The following is a 27,623-nucleotide window of genomic DNA, read 5'->3' as shown; positions in this document are numbered from 1 at the left end:
CATGAGGCATTGTGCCATGCTAAACCATCTGTGTATATTTGCCTTTATCTATTTTTGTGTAAAATTTCAGGGACCACCAGTCTCTTCACTCAGGAATTCCAGACAGAACACCCCCTTTAACAGAAGTACTTAAATGTTTTGATAGTTGGTTCTCCAATGCCTAGGGAGTGCTTAGCTCCAAGAAGGAATTCAGGTGAAACACAGGGTAAAATCTGGCTCTTCATGCGGACTCATAAAATCCAGTGTTCTAAGAAATAGATCATCTAAACTACAAAAACTGATCCACCTTTCTCCTTCCTTGAGGAGAAGATGCATTTAGCACTTGTGTTAAGAAGTTCTGCACCAGAATAGAAAAGGAGAGTTTCTGGCTCTAGGTTTTTGACTACTTCTGATTCTAGCCCAGTAAGAATTAAAACTAGCAAAAGGAGTCCTCTATCTCTCAACCAATATCCAGACAGAGCTAAAACCCCCTTCATCTTTGTGGACTACAAATCAAATTCCTCTAGGATCTTAGCTTCATGTGAAGGAGTTACTGCCACCATAGCATATTCTTCATCTGAGTAAGTATAATACATATGGATTCACATCAGAATAGGAGCTTTTGGAATGCACATATTCCACATTCTGGCTGAAACCTCTGGCCATTAACTTATTCTTACTGCTAGAACAATCATCTAAGTCTATTACACTTGTTCAGGATTGTACCAAGATGACATGTATGTACATCCATCCAGCAAAGCAGGTGATGCTCCTGGGTGCTCAGGGAAGTCTTTGTTGCCTGGAAGATTAGATGCCTACTGGAATAGATTTCCTGAATTAAGCTCTTAACTGCACTGACTTGTCATTGAGTTAAAGTATATGCTTTGCCAGAAGTTCTTTCTTAATGCATTCCCACTACTCATTGAAAAAATAGAAATAATTAGTGGCTTCCAGTAACCTTTTTCTCCTTGTTTTCTGTCAGAGTGACTCTGTTAATGTCAATAGTGTTCTTCATTTTCTCCTGCTGAAGACAACCAGGCTGAGCTTGTCAAGACTGCAGAATAAAATGTAGCTCCCACCACAACACAGTGTGTGTTTGTGGAGGGGGTGCTTTCATTGTAGTGATAACTTCTGATTTTAGGAAACAGACCTGGTGTATGACCAGCATAAAGATAATCACACCTGTGGGGTGAATACATGGAAAAGGAGATGCTTCCTCATTTCTAATAAAAACACAGGAAATATCTGTACCCAAGAGTACCACACCTCCAGCAGGCTTTTACCTTCTGCTGCTGGGTTTAGCTCCTATCATGAATGTATCAGTCAAGAAATTTAACTTCAGAAGCATTCACATGGGGGCTTTTCAGTTGGAAAAATTATGAGGGCAAAGTAAGTGCAAAAATGTGAATTTTCCAGTCCTAATCACATATTTTCTGGTAAAGTTAAAATTGCAAATCTAAGTCACATGAAAGAGCACACACAGAGCTCTGTGTAATTCCTGGTTATTTCTGATTTTTCCACACATCCTTGGTGCTACACAAAGGATGCTGGGCAAGACATAGAGTCCTGGAAACTTTGGGTGGGCTTACTTATATCAACCATATATTTTGTAAAAACAGCAATTCATAGAACTTAAAGGAAACCATGGTCCTAGTGAAGCATTACAGAGTATTAATGGTCATTAAAATCTGTCTTAGAGATGCATTCAACAATGTGTCATCGAGCAGACACTTATTATGGGCTTTTTTTTGAAGTGCTTTAAATATTTTATAATTGAATCTGGTGATGTTAACTCGCAGAGGTAGCAAAACTTTATTATAGCCAGCATAATTTTTGACTGCCTGTGCTGAGGTGTAGCAAGAGCACTTGTGAAAACCTGGATGCCCTTTGGGTGGCGCCTGCTGCAAAGCATTTGGTTTCTCGTCTTACAAAATAGCAGTAAAAAAGGTCCCAGCCTGGTGTTGCCCGGGTGGACTGTAAATCCCCTCCTGCTTCGGGTACTGCTGGGAGAGGGTCAAACCACTGAGCATCAGGGCCAGCTGATAGGCAAAGAGGGAACAGAGAATGGAAAATGAATAGCATTTATTTATAAATGCAGGTTGCATTTGATATGTGCAAGTCATTTGTCTTTCTGGTTTCTGTTTTCATACGGCTATGAGAAAAAAAGAAGCTGTAAGCATAAATTACTAGTTATTAAATTTACTTTTTTATTATGCTGATGTGTACACCCATGAATAAAACAAGCCCTTCTCTACTTTCACAGTTAAAAGAACACAGAAGGCATAATTTTTCTTTCATTTTCAGGGTATAGTAGTATGTTTATATTACCTTAACAGACAGTGGTAGGCTAGGTGGGAAGAACAGGTTTTAACACATGCTTTGAATGCATAATTACAATTAGAGATCAAGAGCGGGCACACCTGCTCCGGGGTGCAAGTATGTGGGCTGTTAGATCTTCAGTCAGATCTGATTTTCACGAGCAATTTTCACTTATAAGGACCTGGGGTGGGTGGGGAACGTGAGGCATGGGCATAGCCAGTCTTGCCTGACACCCAACCTGCTGGGCCAGCAGAGCCAGGAAATGGTGTTGTAATATACAACTGGATGTGCTAACACCATCCTGCCAACAGGTCCAGCTCACGGGATTTAAAAACAAGCCTCTCTCCCAGCTTGGATTCCTGGGTTTGGTATAGAATTGCTTCAGTTTAGATGTGCTGGTGCTTACCTTGTTCCACAAAGTCTTCTCCTTTATGTGATCCAGAACATAAATCACAGAATCAGAATATTCTGAGGTGGAAGGGACCTACAAGGATCATTGAATCCAGCTCTTAAGTGAATTGCCCACACGAGGATCAAATGCACAATGTTGGTGTTATTAGCATTGGGTTCTGACCAACAGAGATAATGAATGTTGTATGCCACTGATATTTCTAATGTATCATGCAGCAACATGCCCTTCTAGGAAGCTGCAGTGTGCCAGAGTAAAATGATTTAACAAGGTTAGCCATAGCCCCTCAGTTATTTATCGATTTCCAAAAGTAGTTTTCTAGAAAAAGAAAACATACCCCAAAATACCAAGAGAAGAGACACAAGAACACAAGAACACCTCATTATTCAACACAGAAGGCTTTATTTACAATTAAACATAATGATAGCAGAAAAAATATTTGAGCTTTATTTGTATTTTTATTAACATTTCTAATAAAAGTTTACCCTGCACTGTTTGAAAAAATGTAAATACTTAACATTAGCCTTAGTATCATGAATTAACTGTAACTGATGCTTTGGATAAAGTAACTACAAATTACAATTCAAGTGCAATCTAGGTGCTGGACATTTAAAAGCCCAAACCTGCATTGAGATCAATGAGATTATGCATATGGACAAACATATAGTTCTGTCCCTATAAAATTTGGCCATGAGACATTTAAAATCATGGCCTGACTTGCTGGATCCCTGCTGCTGGAGCACCACATAGCACTAAATAACACTAGTAAAGCAAACACTAACTTACTGACAATGTACTTGAAGTGAAATAAAATGCAGTTGAAATGTTAACATATCAAAAACTACAGGAGCACTGCTGTTGTTCCTTTCATGTTGGATCCTGACACAAAAGACGTTTCATTATAAAAAGATGGTGTCAGATCTTGAACCACAGCAGAGCTGTGTTTATCTCAGAGGAGATGTGGCTTAACGACTTCAGCTGTCCTCATACATTTTTGACCAGTCCATAGGACTCTAGGGATGGCTTCAGTTGTGTTAAATTGTCCCCAGACTAATACGGGAACAGAGCATCACGCATGACACCAGCAACAAAGTGGATATGAGAGCAAGGTGTTTTTCACTGGGTAGCCAGCACCAGGAGTAATCAAACAGACGGGCTGAAGCAGCCCTTCCCTGCAGTCACACCATCTGCCCTGGCCGCTGGCAGCTCCAGCTCGCAGCGGGAAGGAGCCCTGGACCTCCCAGACCTCACCTGCAAAAATAATGTCTTGGGATTTCTGTGACTCATCAGCTCTACTGATAGCTACAAAACTTTGCCCACAAGGAACAACGGAATAAAACACCAGCATTACAATCAGTTGGATTTTCCCTTTATTTCCAAAGGTAAGAACACCTTACTAAAGATACCCAGCCAAAGACTTTATTAGCAAGATAAACCTTTCTGGTTTAATGTCCATTGTAACATTTTTTCCAAACAGCAGGATGTGAGAGGCTGGCCATGCTTGACTTCCCTTTTTCTTTGCAGCTCTTAAATAAGGGGGTAAAGATCCAAAAAGAAATCTTAGAAAATGCTGAACATAGGCTCTTGTTCTGAATGTATTGAATCCATGGAAAGAGACCCAGCAACACTCTGTATTTGCCCCATTTACTCTCAGAATAAAATACAGCATTCAGATAAAATTAAAATGCCAACTATTTATGGAGATGTCAGTGTTTGCTACCTATCTACAAGATGATGCACCTCATTAAACAAATGGTTGCACCAATTTCCTTGTGGCAGATGGTTTATCAGTAATTAATTGAGGCAACTTGTTTTCATTTATGTGCTTCTATAGCAATTGGAAGCCTCTGATCAAAAATCATTATCTCAGTCTTTCCTGTCTCTGAAGCAAATTTGGAATATTTTCTCTTGGCCTGTCAGGTGACATACCAGATCATTCTCCAGGGGAGGCCTTGGGCCAAGTGGGCTTAGGGCAGTGCAGAGGCTGGTGTTCAAACAAGAGCCAGAAATAAATCTCACAGGAGACAACAGGAAGAGCAGTGGAGCAGGTTGGGAGTTATGGAGTGGTTAGGATTAATAAACAGCTGTGAAGCCAAATGCTGATGAGCTCCATCAGCAGATGGATGACTGTGGTGCATCTACGAGCCATCTCCATATAAAATGTATGAACCACGTATTTTAATAAGTCTTTTATAAACTTCATGTATTACAGTTAGTAACTTTATATAATAAACTTCACATTCAATGCGAGTCACATCCCTGAATAGAGGACAGAGAGCAGTTCTATTGCAGCAGCTTCCATTCCTTGAAGGAACAGAGAGAAATATTGCAATGAGAGCAGCTAGAGCACAGCATGAGCTCCAAATTGTTGTCATTCCCAACCCGTGCTCAGAGACGGAACATCAACAAGCGGCTTTCATTTTTCTTGCAAATCCAGAAGAAAATGAGTAGCAAGTTGCATAAATGGCAGAAGGTGGACTAAAATCCAACTGCACCTCAACTTCAGTCTGCTTGAATGCAATTTAAAATGTGTAACAAGTTTCAAATAAAGTCTTTTGATAGTGTAGTTTCCACAGTGGCCTCTTTAGTGATGTCAGAAGTGTGGACCTTCAAAAACATCAGCTTATTTGGGTTAGTAAGCTGGTCTTCTCAAAATGGAAAAACATGTTGAATTCCATAGCACATGGATTGACTGTGCCTTGAATCATACCTTTTGTCTGTGAATTTTAATAAGCTGCTTAGATGAAATTTCAATTAAGCATTGACTGCCTCTGAAGTCTTTTCACCTGTTGTGAAATAAAATCAGAATTCAGCATATGGTAAAGTAAGTCTTCATCTTAAGAATACCTCTTTAGTACAACATACTTTCCACCATAATGTTCGTGTATCCGCACTTCTTTTAAAGAACTCCAAAAATGTGTTTGCTTCCTCAGGTATCAGGACATTAATCCACCACTTGGTCAGTCTGCCCTGATGGGAATACATTTGCCTCTGTGGGCTAGGTATGTCCAGGAGGTGCTCAGACTAACATTACAGTGATGCACCACTGAGAGAAAGAAGTGAGAAATCAGCATTCAATAGAAAGTGTAATTTACAGCGTGTTCTCTGAACCTCAGACAGGGGGATGTCCTGGGAGAGCACAGCAATCTGCAGCTGTGTGGCCTCTCAGAAAGGTGCTAGAGGACAATTTTCAGCAGTGTAACAGTCTTGGACAAAACGTCGATTTTAAAGATATCACAACAAAACAAAAATGTTGCTCTTCTGATGTAGTTCCCGATGCCCTCCCCTGAGTTAAGAGCATCCCGTAAATAAATAAGAACAGCAAAATAGGTAATGACTCTGAACTCTTGAAACCCTGAGAAAAAGTCACTGCTGAGGACTGAGCTGTTAAGGGCTTACTTACTTATTTTAGTTTCTTCGACCTGCATATGAAATAGGAGCCCATGAAGGCCAGGAACAGCACAGAGCCTCCGATCATTAACGCCATCTGCAGCATGCTCAGCAGCTCGAGCCGGCTGGAGATTTTGGTTCTGAACATTTCTGCTTTCTCATCCCCAATAACAGCAGACTGAAACAGTGGAAGAAAAACATCCGTGAAAGGTACAGATGCAAGATCTCACTTCCTGAATATACTCTTGGTGTGGTGCAAATCACAGCATAAGTTTAATTGCTGAGTTTCAGGGCACCAAGATGAAAAAGCTAGGTAGATTTTTTTGTTTCTTTGTTTGTTTAGTTCAAAACAGAGAATATTAATAGACACAAAATATACTAACCTCATTTAGCCAAAGAATAGGGAAGACATAAGGTTTTTTAACTTTTTTTAAAGGTCTGAAATGAGAATAAAAGTAGAGCACGTTACTTTCAGTTTGCTACATAAGCCCACTCTCTTAAATTAAACATTTTTCTTCTCCTCTAATTATATTTCTGGCTTCCAGATATACCTTTAAAATATACTTTTGTAGTGAAAAACAAAACCAAACTAAACCAAAACTGCAATTAATAACAGCCATTTTACATATGGGGCAACCATAATTTCCTGTCTAATCTTCTGTATTTGCACAGTCAGACACAGAGAGGTTTGAAGACCTGTATGGTGTTCATATGTACAAGATGCCAAAGTCATGTTTATCCATTTACACTTGGACCAATGAAGAGGGGAAAAAACCCAACTAGAGACCCATTTACCCATGTGATAAAACAGTCTAGTGACAGGGAATACATAAATTCTCTTTCTCATTGGATTTATCACGGAAAATATAGTTTGTCTTTTTGTTCATCCTCATGGCCCCATTTGAGTTATATAAGAACGTTCTTTTTAATAACATTTAAAGAACATTTTGCCTTGTAAGCTTCTGTAGGGAAATCAAATGTGTTTAATCAAACGTGTGTTTAAATACGTGGGCACAGTCCTTCTCAGGAAGATTTACTCTGAACAAGCATTGGGGAAGCATTTTTATTCCTTCTTCTCCAAGACATTTCTACTGATGCTCTCATAGACCAATCAGCCCACTTTAAAAAGACTTTAAAAAGTCTTTAAAAATAAAATAAAGAAGTAGAACTTACTCAATTCTTGTTGAAGGCCTCACAAGGAGGTTTACTTGCAGCCTTTTTGCAAATCGTAATGTAAAACCAGTCACCTAAAACCAGTGAAAAAATCCAACAAGACATTAATTTAAATTTCTTAATTATGCCAATATCTATAAATGGACTGTGTCAAAAAGCACTTTGGGATTATTTTATCCTTATGTTTTGAAGGATTAATTTTTATGGAATGGTATCTGAGCATTTCTCATTTCTCACAGAAGTTCTAATTTTGTGGCTTTATCATAGTTACTTTTGTAATTTACATTTAAACCTGAAGACAAAGTAAAACTACTAAATCAGTCATGTCATATTTCATATAAAGTTATGAAAAAATCTCTATTTCAGAGATTTTTTTTCTACCAAAAATCAACTAAGTTTTCTTTTTCAAAATGAAGGATATTTAATTTGCATAAGGCAGAAAACAAACCTTTTATATAAGAACAAACAGATGCATACAAAGGTCAAATCTTTTTTTCATATCTTTCTTCTACTTTCTGTCTTTCACTAAAAAAGGCTGTGATTCTTGAAAAATTTGTGCAATATTTAGGAAAATCTGATTGAGTTCTCTATTCCAAATAAGGTGAAACAAAGGTTTAACTTCATTTCTTCTCATTTAAGTTATGTAGCTAAATTGCTTAATTTTAGTGAGAAATAATTAATTTTAGTTTTTCTTTCACAGTTAGAGAAAAATAGAATTTTGGAATCTTTGATTTCATCATACTTTTCAGAAAACTTTGGTAAGTACACTTAAAGATCTGAATCACTGAAACAAAAATAGAGGTAAATTTTTAAGAAGTCAAATTAATTCTGTTTGTGAGGTCTGCTGGACAATTCAAGTCACAAAGACTTAAATTAGATCTTTTTTAATCAGACTCTTCAGAGATCTAGGAATAGGAAATAAACTCATCTATATTTTTTAGTTTCAATTGAGATAGTAATTATCCAAAAAATGGCTAGTTGTAGAATTTTTTTTAAAAATTAAGTATAGAGGAAACAGAAGTTTCATAGAATATAATTTTCTCAAAGTACCTGAAGGTCATAGAAAAACTATTAAGTACTTCACAGTTTGCAGAATCTATTCAATCCCATGTTCCCACTATGTAAAAATTAAAACAGGTTTTCCAAACTTTGAAGGTCAGAATGAGATAAAGTTCTGCTCTAAATTTCCCCTGCTGAAACCACACCAGTTTGAGACCAGACCTTAGAAAAGCAAGCATGAAAATATTGCATCTTCTGCTTGTCCCTCTGGTAAAAGGCCAACTCTACTACTGTTAAATTTAAACATTGCACGTTTCCTAAGGTACAAGTATTAAATGGACTTACAGGTTCTATGTCTAGATATGTCTCATGCTCCTTTTCATTTGGGCTCATGCCTTCCACACTATGCAATACAGATTCACTTGCATGAAGAAAATGAGGAAGAGAGATATATACTGGTCTTTCTATTAAAACAAAAACAAAAACAAAAACAAAAACAAAAACAAAAACAAAAACAAAACAAAAAAAAAAAACTCTTTTGAATCATTAAGCCTTGCTTTGGCACTCATGTTCACAGATTGTTTTCCCAACTTAGTTTTCCTATGTAGATGTACAATCCTGATAAAATTTTTAATAGTCTAGCCCCACCACCCAAAAAAACCCCAAAAGCCCCAACACAAACCAAAAAAAAAGCCCCAAAATTAGAGCATTTTTGTGATTTATTTGTTGTCATGAGGAAAATTTGCATAATGAAATAAAGTGGAGTTACAAATCCTGCTTGTCTTGTGTCTACACTGTGGAGCTGGCAGTGCTCCCATTTAAATGTTGAGGTGAGGACATGACTCTCACTGCTCCTGCCCAGCTTCATAATCTTGTTTTAGCCTGAAGAGACCTCTCACAGTTTACTCTGCACCAAATGCAGACTCAGTATATATTTATTTTACCAACACTACACTAAGCCAGTATTATCTGTGTACATACACAAAACTGTGTGTGTGTGAATTGCCTCAGACACAAGGTGCAGAAACACCTCTGGCCTTCACACAGTGTCCCTCCTTTCCTTTCTCTGCACACATTCTTGCAGTTTCAGTGCACAATTAAGAAATATCTGAGTCCTCATTTTGGGCAATGAGGCTGCAGAAATGTGAGGGGCCTCACAAGCAACCTGTGGAAGAATTCACAGGAAAACATCCTGGATATCAGAGTAACACAGCTACAGGACAAGGGTCTTGTCCCCAGTTAAATGGCTTGTTTGGCAGTACTGTGTCACCACCATACTTGCTTTGCAGGCACTGATGTCCAGGAGTCCAGCTATGGTGCAGTTGTCTGATATTTCTGGATCCGTACAGAAGCAATAATTGTCTCTGACTTCAGCTGGTGCTGCAAATGCTTCCCGAGGAACTACGAAACGATACAGTGTGATTCCCTTCACAAGCTGCTTGCTGTGGAAAACTGCGTAGATTGATCTGAACACAAAAGAGGAGAAATGTGTCTCAGCCTTTTGGATTAAAAGTCTAAACTCGTGACAATGCTCCTGAAGGATCTTCCCAATTGCATATCTCTTAAAGGAAACAACCCCCACAGGGACAAAATGTCCAGGCTCCTGCCACACTGTTCAGAGAGGTGTAGGGGTGTTTCTCTGTAATGGAGAATATTCCACACCTTTACTACAGGATATACAAGCTCAGTGGTGAACATCACAATACACAAAACAACAGACAAAATTTCAAATACTAATGATAAACAATATAGACAAAACTAATGAATTAATTGAGATCTCTTTTGCCTATGCATAGATACACCCACAGTCGTAATGGAGTTTTTGAAAATTTCTGGACTACAGTAGAGATGCTTATCCGTATAAAGCATCTCTGATATCATTTTTTTGCTGACCTTACAGTAATCTAAGCTTTATGATGCAGATAGCATCTTGCATGTAACCTTATTCTGTTGCATATGAATCAGAATACTACTTAAGCTTCTTTTTGCTAATTCAGTATCAGCTGATACAGAGGTTGCTACACAGTAATGTAACCAGGACACCAACACTTTGCATTGCAGCCAAAAAAAAGAAGGGTTTTGCAACATGGACAGAATAAGTTTTCCTGACCCTGCTTCTGCAAGACATTTGGACAACTGTTATTGTCCCTTACTGTTCATGAATTGTGAGACTTAAATGGCCTGAGGGGTCTCTCAAACTGTGTGTGCAATCAATCCAAAGAATTTTATCATTTCTCCTCTGAGTAGAATTCAGTTTTCTATGAATTGGGAAATGTTTTCCAATTTATGGATAAAATTGCTTAAAAAAAAAATCCCTTTAACTTCATGTTAAAACACTGATCTTTAAAAAAAAACATTGTGCAAAGCAAATTACCCACTTTAAACTTAGTAAAAAGGAAGCATCTGTTTCCTGGCAGCAAAATAAATAAAGGGTTTTAACCTCCCAAAGTAAATACACTGTGATGCCCTTTAAATTTTTAACATTTCTTTCAGTGATCCCACTGGAGAACCTGGGGATGCTGGAAAACCCAGCAGAAGCAGCAGGCTTAAAAGTCATCAGCACAGGATGTATTAAGCAGGCTTAGTTTTGAAAATACATAAAAATAAAAAAAGTAAAAATATCCTGTGAGAAAACAATTTTGAGTATCTATTGAATGACAGTAAACACTGTTCTGCATAAATTATTTTTTCCAGACATGATGGACCTAACTGTACCCTGCTGTACTTGTCTTCTCAGACCAAACAAGACTGTGTCCTGATCTTAGAAGAAGTTCATGACTTTGAATCCTGTGGCCCTCAGTGCCTTTTAAAGATCTCTTAACAGCTCACAATGTCATATTTTCCTGAATATGCATCTGTAACTGGCTGAAATAAAGCACATTGTATTAGCTTGCTACTTGACCTAAAAATGGTAGAATCAGGCTCTGAATCATGAGCACAGCTCACAACTTTACTCGGTTTTGAGATGAAAAGTTTCTGTTGCACTGCCTGGTTGACCTGAGCCCAAGCACAGCCACTGCAGCTGCCCTCTGCAAACAAAGAGCACCCAGAGACACCCTGGTGGAACACAGGAGCAGCCTACCTGCAAATGTCAGCGGAGAAGAAGCGTAGCACCTGATCCTTCTTAACAAATGGTGGGAAGGATGCTCCATCTGTGAATAAAATAAAACAAGAGCTTGAAAGAAATTCTACTTAGAAGACATGATGTAATTTCTAGGTCAATACTCAGTTGTTATGTTCCTGCAAAGCTGTGATGAAAGTAAACTATATGAGTCATTTGTGGGGAAAATATTTATGTAAGTTATTGCACATTGACAGGCATTCACAGATAACATGTATTTGTTTTTGAAAGTAAGCCAAGATATAGCAGCTTCCTTTTTTGCCCCAAGATTTGAAGCTACATGATCAAGGCCATGTAAAACAGAGGATATAAAAAAAAACTAAAACACAAACAAACAAAAAAAACCTGCTTAATATGAAGCCAAAAGCCTGTTGTCACTGCTTCAAGGTTTATGCACCTAGGTTTATAGATCTAAACCTTCCTGGAGATGTTTGAGTCACCTGCAGTTATGACACTCTTCTTGTAAGAAATACAACTTTAGACTTCAACACTATTTAATAACCAATGCTAAACCTTTTCCACTAGAGATTGCTCGAGTGGGTCTCTAAGCTGAGGTCTTTCTAGAACTAATGGAGAGGAGGAAGCCACTTCTAGAGAACAATACACCTCACCCCATGTAAAATAAGTCAGTGGAGTAGCAATTTGGTGTTGCTTTGCTTCACTTGCTCTAAAAGAGTGCAGACACTCAGATTTGTATTTCTGCATTGCAAGCACCCAGAGTTATGTAAGAGGAGCCTCTGCCATTTTCCCAATTATGGTGTTGTAACAAACCTTTAACCAGTACATTTGTTAGTTTTTGCAACAATTTCTGTTTAGTTTCCTAGGCAGCAGCCATAACCAAACAATTGCAAACGTGTGATGTCTTTGAATACAGTTGGCAAAAGCTCAAAGGCTAAATTACATACTGCCACTTGCCCACTGCTGACAGAACTTTTCTTTCAAACATTCAAGATCATCCTAAACACATACTCCGTTTCTAAATCTTGGCTTTTTTGTAAGGCTGGCAAACATGAAGTCATGTCAAACCCTATACAATGATATTGTTTTATATTTTTTATCTATGTATTTTCTAATACCATACATGTTATGGTTTCATGTGAAAGCTTACAAAATAAGGTAGAATTCTCACTGACAAAACTTTTTAAACCTGTTGCATCTCCAGATACAGCAGCCACACTGAATGACCTTGTAAATTGTGCTCACAAGTAAAAGCTCATTTTCACTGTACTGCAGCACTTAATTAGTTAGCAGCATATTTTATGCCATCAATTACAGAAGAAGAATAAACAAAAAGCTGACCTTGGCTAAAAAAAAAAAGGTGCCAGGCCCCATAAGAAAGAGGAGAAGTCCTAGAATGTAAGAAAATATTGTTTCTTATAAAATTACTTACATGGTTTAATAAGGAACTAATCCTTCATGGCTCACGGAGTTTTGGAAAATCAGATTCTTGTGATGTATTTCAAATACTTCAAAATATCATGTTGCACAGTCTGGGTTATAAGGAAAATTATCTATGCCAGGTAAAGCAGAATTGAAAATGGAGGGGAAAAAACCCAAACAAAACAACCTAACACAAAAGCCTTCATTAACTGGAGGTCTGAAGCTTTCTACAAAAGTCTCCACCAAGACACCTGCCAGCCTCAGCTCTACAGGTTGCGGTGTCCCCACAGCAACGCTTTCACTAATCAAAAAGAAAAATATCACCTTGAACAAATTCAGCTGTTTATCTATGCATTTCAAGGAAAATTCAAAAATATTTGTCTATAGTCTATTTATCCCGGTCTAAACTACTTTTCTTCTTCATTCCTTTTCATCTGCAAGCCAGTTATCTGACAGCCTCCTTCTTTGTTGCCTCAATTTCTTTTCATATAACAGGATGTCCATTCTTGTGCATTTAATTAAATTTTCACCAGTGTAAATGAATGTGCATTATTAAAATGCCAAGATAATTTTCAACTACTATAGCAAAGAAAAGGAATCTTAATTATATTGTTCTATGAAAATAACAAGAGAACTGGATAATTTTCTTTCTCTTCCATATTTACTCTAGATCTAGAGGCTGTGTGCATGTGTATATATAATGATATGCAATAATAAATAATTCATATATTTTAATAGATACACACATACGCATATATCATATTAGTAGTATGACTGCATATATATAGATACTTAATATACAGAATACAGAACTGACAAAGCCTTGGGTTGTTAATTTAAATATTGTATCTCATTATTCCCTTGAAATAGCAAGAAAAGTGTTGAAATTTTAAAAAGCTTTATTAGGCTCACCTGTACCATTAACCATATCACAGTGACCTTTCCAGTATGAAAGAGTCCTGTAAGGTAAAAAAAAAGTCATGCTGCATGAAGTAAATTCTACCATGTAAGTACTTTGATTGCCTGTATTACCAAATAAAACTGTTCCTGGATGTCCTGACCCTTTAGCAAAGGCAAAGGATAGAGATATTCTTTAATTCAGATAAATTACAGGATCCATTAGAAGAGGTTAAAAGAAATCTATCTACTTAAGAATGCAAAACAGAAGTAAATACTTGTATCAAAGAATCAATAACTGTCTTAAGCCCAAGCTCCTAAGAGAACTATTGATCTCTGAAAGAAAGTGATGATTTTGCTAAGACCAAGGCTTGATCCTGTTTCCTTTGAATCACTGAAGTTTTTTTCCCATTTATCTATAGCTCCTAGTGAATCAAGTTTTAAGTCATACCTTGAAAATGAATATTTTTTTTTTACTCTACAATGTTATGATACCTTTTATTTTTATAGCTTTCAATAACTGCTGTTTTTGTAATATCTTCTGCCCCAGTATACACACTGTAAGGTCCATCACTTGTCCCATTATACTGTAACAGATGCAACAAAAAGGAATAACAGTTAGAAATATTGAACAAATTTATAGCATTTTCTTCCTCAGAGCAGCTTTATTCACAGAATAATAACTGAAGGCATTACCTCCTCATTGGTTTCACTTACCGGGTAGAAGACTCCCACAAATGACTTCACGTTAGGGAAGGGGATGCTGTCTAAGAAGGGATCTGTGTATCCCCACAGTATTTCTTTGACTGTTCTGTTCTGCAGTATGGCTGCTTTGGATGATTTCACCCAAGTGTTTATGACTGATTGCATTAGAGTGCTTGGGTACACAGAAGGTACAGCCTACAATGGCAATAAAATCAGTGTTTAGTATAAAATTCTGCATGTGCTTTGAATTAAAATCACAGAGTCTGACTCCAAGAAATGTCTGCCAAAGCCAGTTCCCATATTTACAACTCCCTTGAAGTTAAGTTTCTACATAAAACTGACACTTCTTAACAAAACAATTACTGGCCATAAGTTACACAAAAGCAGAACATTTTTCTTGACTGATTACATGAGTTCACTAGATCAGCCCTAGTCACAGATGACAGAACAGCTGAAGCTTGCAGGGAGCCCTGGAGGCTCTGGTCCAACCTGTCTGGTCCAACCCCTGCTCAAGCAGGACCATTGAAAGCCAGTTGCCCAGGACCATGGCCAGATGGGCTTCTGAACAGCTGCAAAAGCTATGATCAGATGATCTTCTGAAGTGCCTTCCAGCATGGGCTCTTCTGTGATTCTGTGACTGCTGGTATGGTTCTATTTTGTATTTGCACCAACAATCTTCATACTCTGCCCCTTGCAGACACCTTCTCACAGCAATCCTGAGCACTCATGCACACACCGGAAAGTTGGTGCAACACAACCAGGACTGAATATAAGTGTGAAAACTGTAAATATTGGTCAAAGGCAAGCGTTCTCAGCTTGTGATAAGGAAAAAACACCTGGACTAAAAAGGCTGTAGTACTACTCTAGGTGAAGATCCTTGTGTTCTTATTTGAATAACTAATGCTCAGTAGGACAGGAGAGCTCCAGGATTATACCACATGGCCCAGGCTCTGTATGGTGAGGCCATGCAGACACTGGGTGTGGGAATCAATGCAGCATCCCCTGCCAAGCAGAACTGAGGGAATTATGGAAAATGCATGGCAAATCCACCCTGCACTGTTCATGCTGTACATGAACACGTACATTCATGTTCACACACAAAGGGAACCCATCCACAAACTCTTGATTTATTCCCATGTTCAAATTGACTAGGAGGATGTTTTCTGAGCTTTTTACACACTGTGGTGAAAGGTGTCCTTGCCCATGACAGGAGGGCTGGAACTAGATGATCTTTGAGGTTCCTTCCAACCTAAACCATTCCATGATTCTGTGAACTTCTCCCCTATTCCCTCAATATTTCTATCTGGATACTTTGGCTTTTTTTCTTTACTTACCACAACAGCAAGATTGAGGATGGTCAGGGTGTCATCTTCTGTCCCAACAGACATAGCAGGTTCAAAATTAGCAGAATTTGGCAACATGTAGGTTATTGTGTCATTCTCTCCTTCCGTGACATTTTCTTTGGGTAAATATCTCACCCTGAAAATACAAAACACAAACAGAGAATGTTTTTAATCTTTAACTTTTGAGAAATAACCATACCTGACTGAAGGTTTTTGAAAAGTTGATAAACATTTTAGTAAAATGAATGTTGAACACTTTATAAACACTAAGAGGTTTATAAACTTTTCATGTAAAAATTCCGTTTTCTGCAAATATTGTTCTTTTGGAAATAATTCCTTATTGATAAACGGAATAGCCCTTCTTGATACTAAAGTGAAAGCAAGTATTTCCTTTGCATTTTTATGTCATTAATGGACCTTATATTTTTTAATATATTTTTTAAATGAATTATGATTTGTCACATTTCATAAGCTGTCTCATGGCTGCATGTAATTAGAAGGGAGTGACACAGACATAAAACCTCAGGTATTTAATCTGATAGACGTGTTGCAATGAAACAGGTCAAACCCATAATGTTACTTTGATAATATTTAATATGCATGTAGAGGTTTATAAGCAATATTTCAGTCCCACTGATGTTCTGCCAGTCATGCCCTGTCAGCATATCTCTAAGGTACAAATTTCTGCTGCAGTTCTAGCTTTAGCTCCAGTCCCACCCTCTTGCTGACCCCTCTGTGGGGACAGCAGCCAGCAGGGATCAAACAGCAGTCTATGCTGCAGGTCCAGAGAACTTATCACAGCTCCATCCCAGAAGGGGTTTTCAGGACACTTCAGGATCAGACCTTCCAGCATGAGTGTAGGGGGATGCAAAAGGTACACGGAACATTTCCCCATGGTATAGATGTAGCCAGTGCAGGTGGGTCTTATCTGAAGAGCACCTGGATATTGGCTTCCCAAAATTGGTTTGTATATATGTAATTTTAATTATTGGCCTAATGTGTAGAGCATCTACCTGAAAGCTGGGAGAATTTCTTTTTCTAATTAATGTGGTTTCAAGTTGCTCTACTCTGTAATAAATTATTAACTATTTAAAGGGTTATTGAGAGAGAGAGAGAGAGACTCAATGTCACAGTTACACAGGTAGACCAAATATCCTAGGAAGGCATGAGTGCAGCAGTGAGAAGAGCCTTCATTTTATAGTCATTTCTTACTTAGTCTTATTTAGGCGTACAGCTGAGAGATTTGTCCCTGAGAAAAAAAGGCATCATCATCAGCACCAGAGTAAAGTGTTTCTGTTTGGTGGGAGTTCACCTTCTGCAGTATTTCTTAACTGTCCTTTTCCTCATTCCTGTGTAAACCTTTCCTCTGTCTTCCCAGGCACTCTGTGAAACAAAAGTTACCTCTTTCCATTGAGAAATAAGTATCTAGGCATAAAGGCACTTTGGCTGAAATGGAAAACTACCTTGTGAATATAATATACATCCCTAAAGTTATCAAGAAAGAAATATCCTATCATCATAGGCAAGCAATTTCCTAACAAGGGTGCCAGTGATTGCAAATATTTGGCTTAATAACTCAGGAAGCAACATCTAATCCTATGTCAACATCACATTTAACATTAAATAAATAATAAAACCTTCCTGCACCTATGTCCTAGCTAGTCCACTCAGAAAAAGGAATGCTTTTCCAAGCAAAACTTGAAAAAAAGAAAAACTATTGATTAAAAAAGTCATAAAGGAGAAAAAAACAAAACCAAATCACATTATTAAAATAAGTCATTAGTGATGCATGGATGACAAGATAATCTCTTGGCTTTGGGGCATCTGGCACATTTTCTCCTATTATAAAGCTGGTGAAAACTGAACAGGAAGTAATACAACCATCTCTGTGATATTGTGGTTAATGAATTATTATGTTTCTCAAGAGCAAGCAGCTTCACATCCTGTTACATATCTCTATTTTGATTTCCTTATATTAGACACAATTCAGAAAATGTTTGGGATTGCTGTGTGTAGCCACAATTTAGGCATTCTTCTCATGTCTAACTGAAGTATGATGCTGGAATTTCAAAAATAAATTTTACCTCAGCAGATATGATGTCACATATTAAAGGGTCTTTTCTTACCTGTATGTGTAAGGTCCTCTTTGTTCAAGTTTTGGCTGAGCCCCATCCTCCATAACCTCTGAAGGATTTAACACATGAAAAATCCAAAATTCCCTGTAAACTGAGCTTCCTGGCACAAGCCAATTTTTAAAAGCAGTGGTACCATTGACAATGACAGCTTCCTAAAAGTAAAAAAAAAAAAAATATCAAAGTTAAAATTATCCACAAAAGAAACAAGTGAGAAGTTGCATTTACTTTTTAGGTGATTGTTAAAGATTTCAAAGCAAACAGGCAAAAACCACCTTTTCATCATCAGTATGAGATGCACAACTCAGTTGGCCAACATCTGGAAACAGCTTGACATTCCCGTTCAGTGAGAGCAAAAGTGAGACCCCCTAAAACAAATGAGCACAAAGCTGGTACAATTGCTGATGCAGCCAGGAGCAAAGATTTCCTATTTTTCCTATCTCCTCCTAGCTGTGGAGGGGCATTCCCTTAGTTCTCAAACACTTGCCAAGACCACTGATCATTTATAAAGGGAAAACCTTTGCTGGCTGAATGATACCCAGCAGGTTACAGAACCTATAAACTGCTTCCCACATTTGCAAATAGCCCAAGGGAGGAAATGAGAGTTTTGTCTGAGCACTTGTCAGGCTCTAGATAACTTTTCACCCAGAGAAATCACATAGTGCTCATGAAGGTCTGCTTCTGTCACAGAAAGCTTTTGTCACCAAAACTGAGACTTTCTAAGAAATCTCTCTAATTCTGATAATATTTTATTAGGTAATTTTCCCAGATCTAAGGAAGAAGGACAAAACAGTACATTCTAGCGGAATAAACAGCTTTAAGTCTGTCCCACTCAGCCATATGGCAAATGGCAATTCAGGCCTCAGGACTGTACAGTGAGAAGGAGAGTTTTAAAGTATGTTACCTGTGTAGTCAGGGGAATGCCTGCTTTGCCTGGTCTGTAATCAGGCTTCTTTTATAGGATTTTCCCAAACCTCGGGATAATGTAATTTTTGGTGATAAAGATTCATTAAAGTGTTTTTCAATAAGAAGAAAAATCTAGGCTGCGTGTCTCCAACATAAAAGATGCTTTTCTTTATTAGAGTGATTGAAGATGAATTAGCTAATTTGCACTCATAAAGTCCAGAAATTAAAAGGCTCTAATTTCTCTGGAGAGCAAGGAAAGACATTTTAAATCAAAAGTTGCTAAATTTTTTTTCTAGCTTAAGTTTGTGCCTATAAAGTTCACTTAGCAATCACCAGGTAAACAAAATAGATACTGCCAGTTACTGGCTCCTGCAGTTAGAAACAAATATCACATCTTGGAGAACTCATAACACAGTCAGGGTTCTGCCTGTGAAAAGCATTTGCATGGTGGAGTCGGAAACACCTTGCTGGTGGTGTAAAGCACTGGGCTTGCTGCCTGAATGTCTGCTATAATTTATGTGCATTTTGTAAGAGGGGAAGGAAACCTTGCTACAGCAAGTGTGATACCATCTTGAGGCCTTGCACTCAAACCTTACAAGGTCAAAGATTGTCCCAGCTGTAGCCCAGCATGGACAGATCACCTCTTGGATGAAGAGGGAAAAGCTTACATGGTTCAGAAAGCACCTTCCCAGTTTTCACAGAGAATTGCTCCAAGAATCTGGGAGAAACAGGATGATATAAAAAGTGCAACTCAGTCTGACCAGTCTACCTGTGATCTGTACTCAGCAAACATGGGGACAGATGCCAGGATTTGACTTCCTAACTGTGTAAATGGAGTGGGCAAATTGTTAAATTTCTAGCACAAATAGGGTCATGAAGACAAACTAATCTCTTTAGAAGACAATACTCAAGAACAGAGAATAGAGTAGTGTCAACCTTGTGACAACAGATCTATTTCACAGATCTTAAAGTGGTATTACTTACATTTTAAAATTCTTCCCCTCCATCCATTCCCCTTCTCCTTGTAGCCCTCTGCCAGGGGTTGGTTGGGAGTGCAGATGATCTGCCAGCTCTGCCAGGTCATGAAGGGTGATTTGCAGCCCACCCTTCTCTGTGAGCTAATCTCTCTGTGGACACCCTTGGGGAACTCTTCAAGGGCACAGCTGATCTAACCTGGCAGGCAAAGGGGCAACTGGCTCCAGCAGTCCCCAGTTCCTGATCTGTGACACCCTCTTCCTTTGGACCAGCTCTTATGCCTCAGGGAGCTGTTTCTACCTGCCAGACAGGAGGAACATAATTCCCTTTTTTTTTTTTTTTTTTTTTTTTTTTTTTTTTTTTGCATTCTGTATTACCTTTCTACCCATTAGCCATTTGGCTCAGGGGTCTGTGTAGGAGGAATCAGCATTAGAACATGGAAGCAGCAGGACAAAAGAAGGAGGGGGAAGGAAGATAACCAGACCATTATATTCAGTGGCATTTAGCCATTATTGTTAATAGTATTTCTCCCACAAAAGAGGTGTGTATGATTCTTTGTCCCATTGTTTGAGAGTGCAAATTGTGGGTTAAAGTGAAATAAAAATCTGGAGCTCTTTTTCATGTCTTCAAACTAATACCATCACACCAGCAAGCCCTTTGTTTTTACTGTTGGATCACTGCTGATCTCTCACTAAATATTACCCACCATCTCTGGCTGGGCAATTACATGTTTCCCTAATAACGCTGCTGTGCTTTGGGATGTTATGAGAGGAGGAATAATTTTGGAAGCTAGCATGCAACTGGTAGTACAAAACACTTTTCAGCTCCCTAGTCCATCTGCACAGGCTCTAATATCTCACACAATAGTTAACTACTGTCAGCAAAAGCATCTACACAAATGTGGTTGCTGCATAGCCAAGTCCATACCACCACCCAGCTGAGCAAGACTGAATGAACCAGGGGGAACTTTGACCCTTCTTTCTGACAATTTTCCCTCTCTAGAGGTGGGTCAGCTAGCAATGCATAAATTCAAGAAATGCTGAGCAGTCAGCAATTGAAACTTGCTGTACTTTGTTGATGCAAAGTAAATGAAGCCAAAAAAAAAGAAAAAGACAAAGTTTCTGTCTTGACAAAGAATCTGGCCAGATGGACAAAAGATACCATTTGCAGGGAACTGAGAAGTGTCACAAATACTTTGGACGATAACAAAATTGTGTATGTTACACTGCCTACATAAACTGGAGGAAACAAACAATACAATTCTGTAAAACTGAAAAAGTAAAGCTCAAGAAAAGCAAATAATCTCCTCCCATTTTGCAGCTGGAAGAATGACTCTTATTACTTGTTAAATGATGATTATTAGCTTGTTACTAGCCTTTCTACTCATAATTTTGGATCATAGCTTTTATTTATTTCAGTCCTTGGTAACTGAATTCTGGGACTCAATAAAGCTTAAAATTGATAATGTGGGAATATATGTGGTTAGATCATTTGTGTTCTGCTGAGAGCCAGCAGTTGCTTTAGCTTCATTAGTTTGTATAAAGAAGGCATATGAATGTCACAAAGACAGTTTTAATTTAGAGGCGTTTCCAATGCCTCCAGTGGCTGAGGAGATATAATCTGGCCAATCACAGATCACAGATATGTAAAGACAAATGAATAAACATAATAATAGCTACAGTTGAAGGCCTTATTCCTAAAAATAACTGAGACTAACCCAGTCAGCACTGAGGCATTGTGGCAAGTCATTCACCTATTTGTATTATCAATTCATCAGGAATTAAATATATTATGTATTATTATGTGGCTTCTGTTCAGCTCCTGAGCTTATGCACTCAGGCAGAAAGCAGAAAATCTTAGTAAAGTAGTGATAAATATTTTTTTTCTAGCAAAAGGATCCACTACCAATAGCTTTGAGTGGTTAAACCTAGCTGAGAAAAAAACCCATAACTGAAGCAGTGGGACTTTTGCCTAAAAAGATAATATTGTTTTACAGAGGGAAAGGCACAAAGTAAAAATTGAGTCATGTCATATCTTTTTCCAACAATCTCAGATAAAATCTTTCTGATTTGTTGTTTTCAATACTACTTTCCTTTTTTTTAAAAATTTGAGTCATGATTTTATCTAGTATTGACAACAGAAATTATAATGTTCAACTTAAATGTGTAGAGTCAGTTAAAAAGGTAAATTTTTATAATCTCAAGCAAAGTATTTCTTTGTAGATAACTCTGAAAATTCCATTTCACTCATAACTCTACTAAGATCAATTTTCCAAACCCCTAAGACCTTAATGGAAAGTTCTCTCCCCACTGGACAGATTCAGTGTTCGTAGAAATTAGGACAGGACTTCTGCCCTTTGGTCCTGAAACCAAAGGCACCTTTCCATTAATAGTATCAGAGCTGAAATATTTTAGGACTAATCTCCTTGGGTGGATCCCTGCCAAGGTGGTGCTGCTGTTGGTGTCATTTTAAGTGCACTCTTCAAGTCACAGTTTCTTTAAAGAGCCTTGAAAATAATTCAGAACATATATATATATATATATATATATATATATACACAGACACACACATATATATACACACACACACATATACACACACACACATATATATATATATAGATATATATTTTTTTTTTAACTCTGTCCTCTGTTGGAGGTTAGAGTTGAAACAACTCATCCAAATTTTTGGAGGCTCAGGTAAAGCAGGCTGGGACTAGGAAACATACCATGTTTTCTGATTTGAAGCAGACATGTCTGATAATAAATTGGAACAAATGAAGATGTGACATCTGGGTGTTTTATGTGACATGGATTTTGTTTGGTTTGTCCACTCATGGACTGCTGCTCATGGGTGGAGCACAGCACCCACCCACCCACCAGGAGATAACAGCCAAGAGACTCAGAGTCTCTGTCCAATTCCTAAGGACACCTCAGATTTTCTGTACACTTGCAGATGCTTTCATTTTGCTTCAAAAATAGTTTGCAGCCTTCCAGCACAATAAACTCTGACATGTTTACTCCGGCTAATCTCCAAGTGACTGCAGTAAAGGAGATATGAAGCTGGTAAAGTGTAAAGATGTGTGCTTAAGGGAAGCTTAAGAGAAGCATGGTTAGACTACTGCTGCTAGCAGAAAAGGACAAAAAAACCTATTGATTGCATCGATTTTTGAAATTAAAATTCCTCCAATTCATTGGGAGGTGCTAAGAAGTTCATCTGGACTTGATTAATCTTGCTTTAGAGTAAATGGATAATAATGTTATTTGACTAAGCCTTGATAACAAGTTAATTTAGGGCAATTTGTCTTGCTATAGTATGGAGTGTCCTAAAACTATTCAACATTTGTTATCCTAATCCAGCAATAACATTTGATAGCAACATACATTTCCTCCAAAAATATAGAATTGGTCCTAGTACCGTGCAATAGACAAGAATTTATTCTGAGATAGGACAGCCAGAGGAAAACCTAGTGGTTTTTGTTCAAGCTTTGATTGTCAAGAATTTAAGAGAAGATTTTACCTTTACTGGTTGTGTCTTAAAGAGTTTTTACCTTTCATTAGAAATATGGTGTACTGAGTTTTGTTTTCACCCAGTGGGTGAGGACATCTTTTGTATTTTTCCTCATATGAGTACAAATGGAAATAACACAGATTCCATAAGCTGGAAAAGACCTCCAAGATCATCCAGTTTGATTGAAGTGCTTACTAAACCACATCTTGAAGTGCCATATCTACTACACTTCCAGGGCTGGTGACTACAACACTTCCCTAGGCAATCTGCTCATATAAATGCTTACAGGCCATACCTGAAAGAACATCTCACTCTTGGCTCTTCTCCTGTCCTACAGTCACTATTCTTAAGAAATTCCAAACAAATTTGTCATGGAAGCTGATCTGTTTCTACGAAAGGTTTTTCATAAAAATTACATTTCCAAAAGTGAAATATTTCCAAAAAAATATATTTTGAACACTCTCTGCTTGGCAGATCTGTTTCTTTTGCAGTCAGCTCTATATTATCTTAAATATAACTGCAATGAGTAACAAATTTGTTTTTATTAACAGACCTTTCATCAACACAGCAAAATAAGAATTAATTAAATTCAAGTCCTTCCGGAGCATCTGCTGAACTGATCACTTATTTCAGCAGTTGTACCTGGGCCCATCTTGTCTGAAATGGAATTGTCTCAAAGTCATATGGTGTCATGGAATAGTCAGCACATTAAACAGAAAGACAATAGTCTGGTATGACTTGTGCTTAGGAAAACAACATATCTATTTACTTAAGTAAATAAAGCCTCTACAAATGTACTCTTTTATGTTTTATGTGATTACTGGTACATTTTTTTTATATATACACATCAAACAAGTTGCCTTGAAATAGGTACAAACATATGAAACATGATCACAATGAAGAAAATTAAAAAGTGGTTGAGCAGAAAATTACTCCCTCTAATGCTTTTCCACTACAGACTCATGCAGGTATAATTGAGTATGTAGACATTTGCAAACCATGCTGTATAACTGGTTCATTACTATTAGTAAATGGATGAACACATAACACTGCCAGTATTTCTAATTTGCTTTCAAAATATTGAATGGTCAGGACTAATTTAAGTAAGTATTCAATATAAGGAGATAAAAATTTTTAAATTTATGTGTTTTTTAGAAAACACATCATTTCCTCAAGATGGCAAACAAAATTGTGACTTTTTTGTAAAATGTTGCAAGGTGGTTGAGACATTAACTAGTGAGATTTTTTTTTTAATTTTTCTATAAACATTAAAATTCTTTAAATTCTTGAAAAATACAATAAAAATTGCAAAATTCCTCTACAGGTTGGTTTTAATTGGATTGCCTCAAAAAAAATGATGATGTTTTATAGGAGCCATTTTAAATTTTTTTTTTAATGATACTATAATATAGCCAGGGTCTCAACAGGCCCTGTTCAACAATGTCAGTTTAACATTTCCTGACAGTTCATGTATCCACCTCCTCAACTGACTACAACAGCTATTGAGTTAAGGCTACTCCTCCAGAAGAGCCTTTGGAAAAGTGTCTCCAGGATGTCCACAGTCTTCAGCACCACAGCAGGTAAATAGCAGAACTAAACAATAGCCAAAGATCTTAAGATTTTCAGATTTTTAACCATCAGAGAACCATCCTTGGATGCAGCGACTCCAAGGAGATTTCATGTCACCATTGTGGACACGCCAGGGCATTCCACTCCAGATTATTTAAACCCCCAGTTATGTACACTTTTCAGCAAAGATCTAACAGATTTTTTTCTAGTTTCTTTACATAAAAATCTAGATTTTAGGGACAGAAAATAATCTAAAAAATCAGAGAAAAACTGTGTCTGCCAGGTCTAAAATGTTCTACTTCAATCAATCTTCACACTCAAAATGGACAGATGCATTTTATTAGATCCTCCAGTCATGTGGAGAACATCCACTTGGATCATACAGTCACAGAATGTGAGGTAAATACACAAAGTGTAGGATTCGATTCTGCAGCAGAAGACTGTTTACATTATTTGCAGTATATAAATATAACTGCATAGAGTGAGTACCAAAGTATGAAAATAAAATTTAAAAAATAAAAATAATATTTAAAAAAGAAAAAATAAGGAAAAATGAAAAAATCATAAATACAATAAAAATAAAACCGACTTACTTCTAAATTTCATTCTGAAAACACAATATTTTTAGCTTCTAATATGAAGCACATTAAGAGAGAGCAAACAAGTGAATGTGGAAATATAATTATTATATTTATAAAAATTTTGCTGTTGCATGTATTTCCAGGGAAGTTTGGAACACCTAATTTATAAAAACTATGTTTAACAAATAAAAAAAATAAGAAAGAAACAGACCCAGAACATAAGATTTAAAAATAATGAATATTCAATAATGACAAACCATATGCCCTAGGGAGGTGGAAAAAAAAAAAGTACCTTTTGTACTGCTTTGCCTATAAGATTATCTCCAACTGGTATTAGAACTCCTCCGAAGATAGCCAGTACAGCACCGATGATGGCCCCAGTGAGGAGCCCACAGTTTCTGTTACAGCCCATTCTTCTTTTTTGTTAGGGTACAGGTAAACAGTGTACAAATATCCTTGCTGTAAGGCTTGATGTTTTTCCTCTCTTCCTGGTCCCAACAGACACACTGATCTTCCTCAGAGAAGCTGCTAATATAAGCAGAAAGTGAACAAAAATCAAATTCCAAAGCTCGAAGTACAAAGTACATGACATGAAGCAGGTAGGAAGATAACGAGACAAAAACAGCCAGCCAGAAGCCAGCCCCTGGCAAAAAAATAAACAAAACAAAACAAAACAAAAACCAACCAAACAAAAAAAACCAAACAAAAAAAACCCCAAAACAAACAAAAAAACAACAAAAAAGCCAAAAAACCCCTAAAACCAAACTAAACAAACCAACAAACTTGCAGGTACTTTTGATTTATTGCCAATTGCTTATTATATATGATTATCTTTCTTCACTCCAGTTGCCAAAACAAACTGGTAAGGGTTTTTTTTGATAAGTCTTTTTTTTTTTTGTTGTTGGCTCTGTTGCATTAGGGCAAGCTGTCACTGTAATTATTCATATGACATTCTTCCTGATGTAGACATCTTCAAATCCCCCTCTGCCAAAGGAGGAGGCTATAGATAGCTCTGCTTTTGTCTCAGCCTGCCATGGCCATGGATCCCACTCCAGGCAGAAGCAGGAGTTACCCTGCTCTGGCATCAGCTCCCCTGGCTGTTTCTGCCTTGTGCCAGTAAAAAAGTCCTCAAGGCCCATCAGCACCTTGGTGGAAATTGCAGCCTCTAAAGGGAGGCACCCACAAGAAGCCTCTTTCAGATCTCTATCAGTCCTCTACTGAACTGGTAGATGTTGCAGCAACATCACAACAAAGGCACGACTGGATTTTCCTTTTGGAGCTGATTCTTAGCACCAGCAAATTTCATCAAGCCCAGTTGCTTTATGGAACATCAGAGTTTTTAAAGCAAGACTCAAACTTGATCTTTGAAAGAGGTAATTTCGAGATTATTCAGTCTCAGAAGAAAAATGTCTGTGATTAGTCATTGGAAAATAAGATCTGCTAGTAATATATGTTAATATGTCTTACAAACGGTCCCTAGTGAAAGGGATTGTAAAGAAAATCAGAATGATGTTCATGCTGAAGTGGTAAAATATAAACTCACAGTGATTTTCAGGTTTTTTTATTGTTTATGAATAACTGAGACAATGAGCTGCTTAAGTTTCAATTTTTTCTTTATCATTATGAATTAATCAAATACACAGAATTTGCAAGTTGGTTATTTGCTTTAGACCTCCAGTTAACAGAAAATCTGCCCTTTTCTGTTTTAGATGTCACTGTCCATGTCTTTTTTATTCTTACTAATTTATGTTTGTTGACATGTTGTGAACACCTCTAAGTCAATTTGTAAGCAGATTAATTAAGAGTTAATTACACATTCAAGGTCAAACACAGAGAGAAAGAAAACAGAAAGGTTAAGTGGAAGAACAACACAACCAGTTTGCTCATGAGGACTTAAGGGACCAGAAGGACTTCATTAATTTCTAAATAGTAAAGCAGCTGTAGGAACAGTGTGTGTTCTTTTTCCTTAATCAGTTATGTGATCCTTTTATCACATACAGGATGTACAACATGGCCTAGCAGATTAGGTACCATGGTCAGCGGGCCACTGAAGTGTCCTTCCTTGCCATCCCAAACTCACAGTTATGTCACATCCCTACCTGGCACCAGACACCTCCCTGTAACTGCATTGGATTCCCACCTTCTGCCTGCTCTTGTGTTAGCAGCAGGTTATGGCTCCCTAGCCTTTAACAATGTCTATTTCTGTACGTTTGAGATTGTTTGGTATGTTAAGAA

At 37.5% G+C, this 27,623-nt stretch overlaps 1 protein-coding gene and 1 long non-coding RNA gene across 5 annotated transcripts in view; one reads left to right on the top strand and one right to left on the bottom strand.

The window, feature by feature from the left end:
• Positions 1-4,054: 4,054 nt before the first annotated feature.
• CD36 (CD36 molecule (CD36 blood group)) overlaps positions 4,055-27,623 on the bottom strand; it is a 34,961-nt gene continuing 11,392 nt past the window's right edge. For 3 of the 4 annotated variants that reach the window (XM_085568370.1, XM_085568369.1, XM_085568368.1), the window contains exons 2-14: positions 25,681-25,916; positions 17,842-18,002; positions 15,707-15,851; positions 14,385-14,567; positions 14,163-14,254; positions 13,683-13,729; positions 11,352-11,421; positions 9,548-9,735; positions 8,615-8,733; positions 7,271-7,344; positions 6,481-6,535; positions 6,111-6,275; positions 4,055-5,493 (exon numbers count right to left, since the gene is read on the bottom strand). In XM_085568370.1, the coding sequence (XP_085424496.1) occupies positions 6,111-6,275; positions 6,481-6,535; positions 7,271-7,344; positions 8,615-8,733; positions 9,548-9,735; positions 11,352-11,421; positions 13,683-13,729; positions 14,163-14,254; positions 14,385-14,567; positions 15,707-15,851; positions 17,842-18,002; positions 25,681-25,800 (1,419 nt within the window). In that variant the 5' untranslated portion in view covers positions 25,801-25,916 and the 3' untranslated portion in view covers positions 4,055-5,493. The remainder of the gene's footprint in view (positions 5,494-6,110; positions 6,276-6,480; positions 6,536-7,270; positions 7,345-8,614; positions 8,734-9,547; positions 9,736-11,351; positions 11,422-13,682; positions 13,730-14,162; positions 14,255-14,384; positions 14,568-15,706; positions 15,852-17,841; positions 18,003-25,680; positions 25,917-27,623) is intronic. The other variant, XM_085568371.1, reaches the window with a different exon arrangement.
• LOC146763512 (uncharacterized) overlaps positions 25,863-27,623 on the top strand; it is a 27,944-nt gene continuing 26,183 nt past the window's right edge. Inside the window, exon 1 of the long non-coding RNA XR_014951815.1 lies at positions 25,863-26,761. This is a non-coding gene — a long non-coding RNA (uncharacterized LOC146763512). The remainder of the gene's footprint in view (positions 26,762-27,623) is intronic.

This window comes from Lonchura striata, chromosome 1A, assembly GCF_050655825.1.
Source record: "Lonchura striata isolate lonStrDom1 chromosome 1A, ASM5065582v1, whole genome shotgun sequence".
In the NCBI taxonomy this organism is placed as follows: Eukaryota; Metazoa; Chordata; class Aves; order Passeriformes; family Estrildidae; genus Lonchura; species Lonchura striata.
Note: the sequence above shows the minus strand (reverse complement) of the source record. Positions and strands in the feature narration are given on the sequence as shown.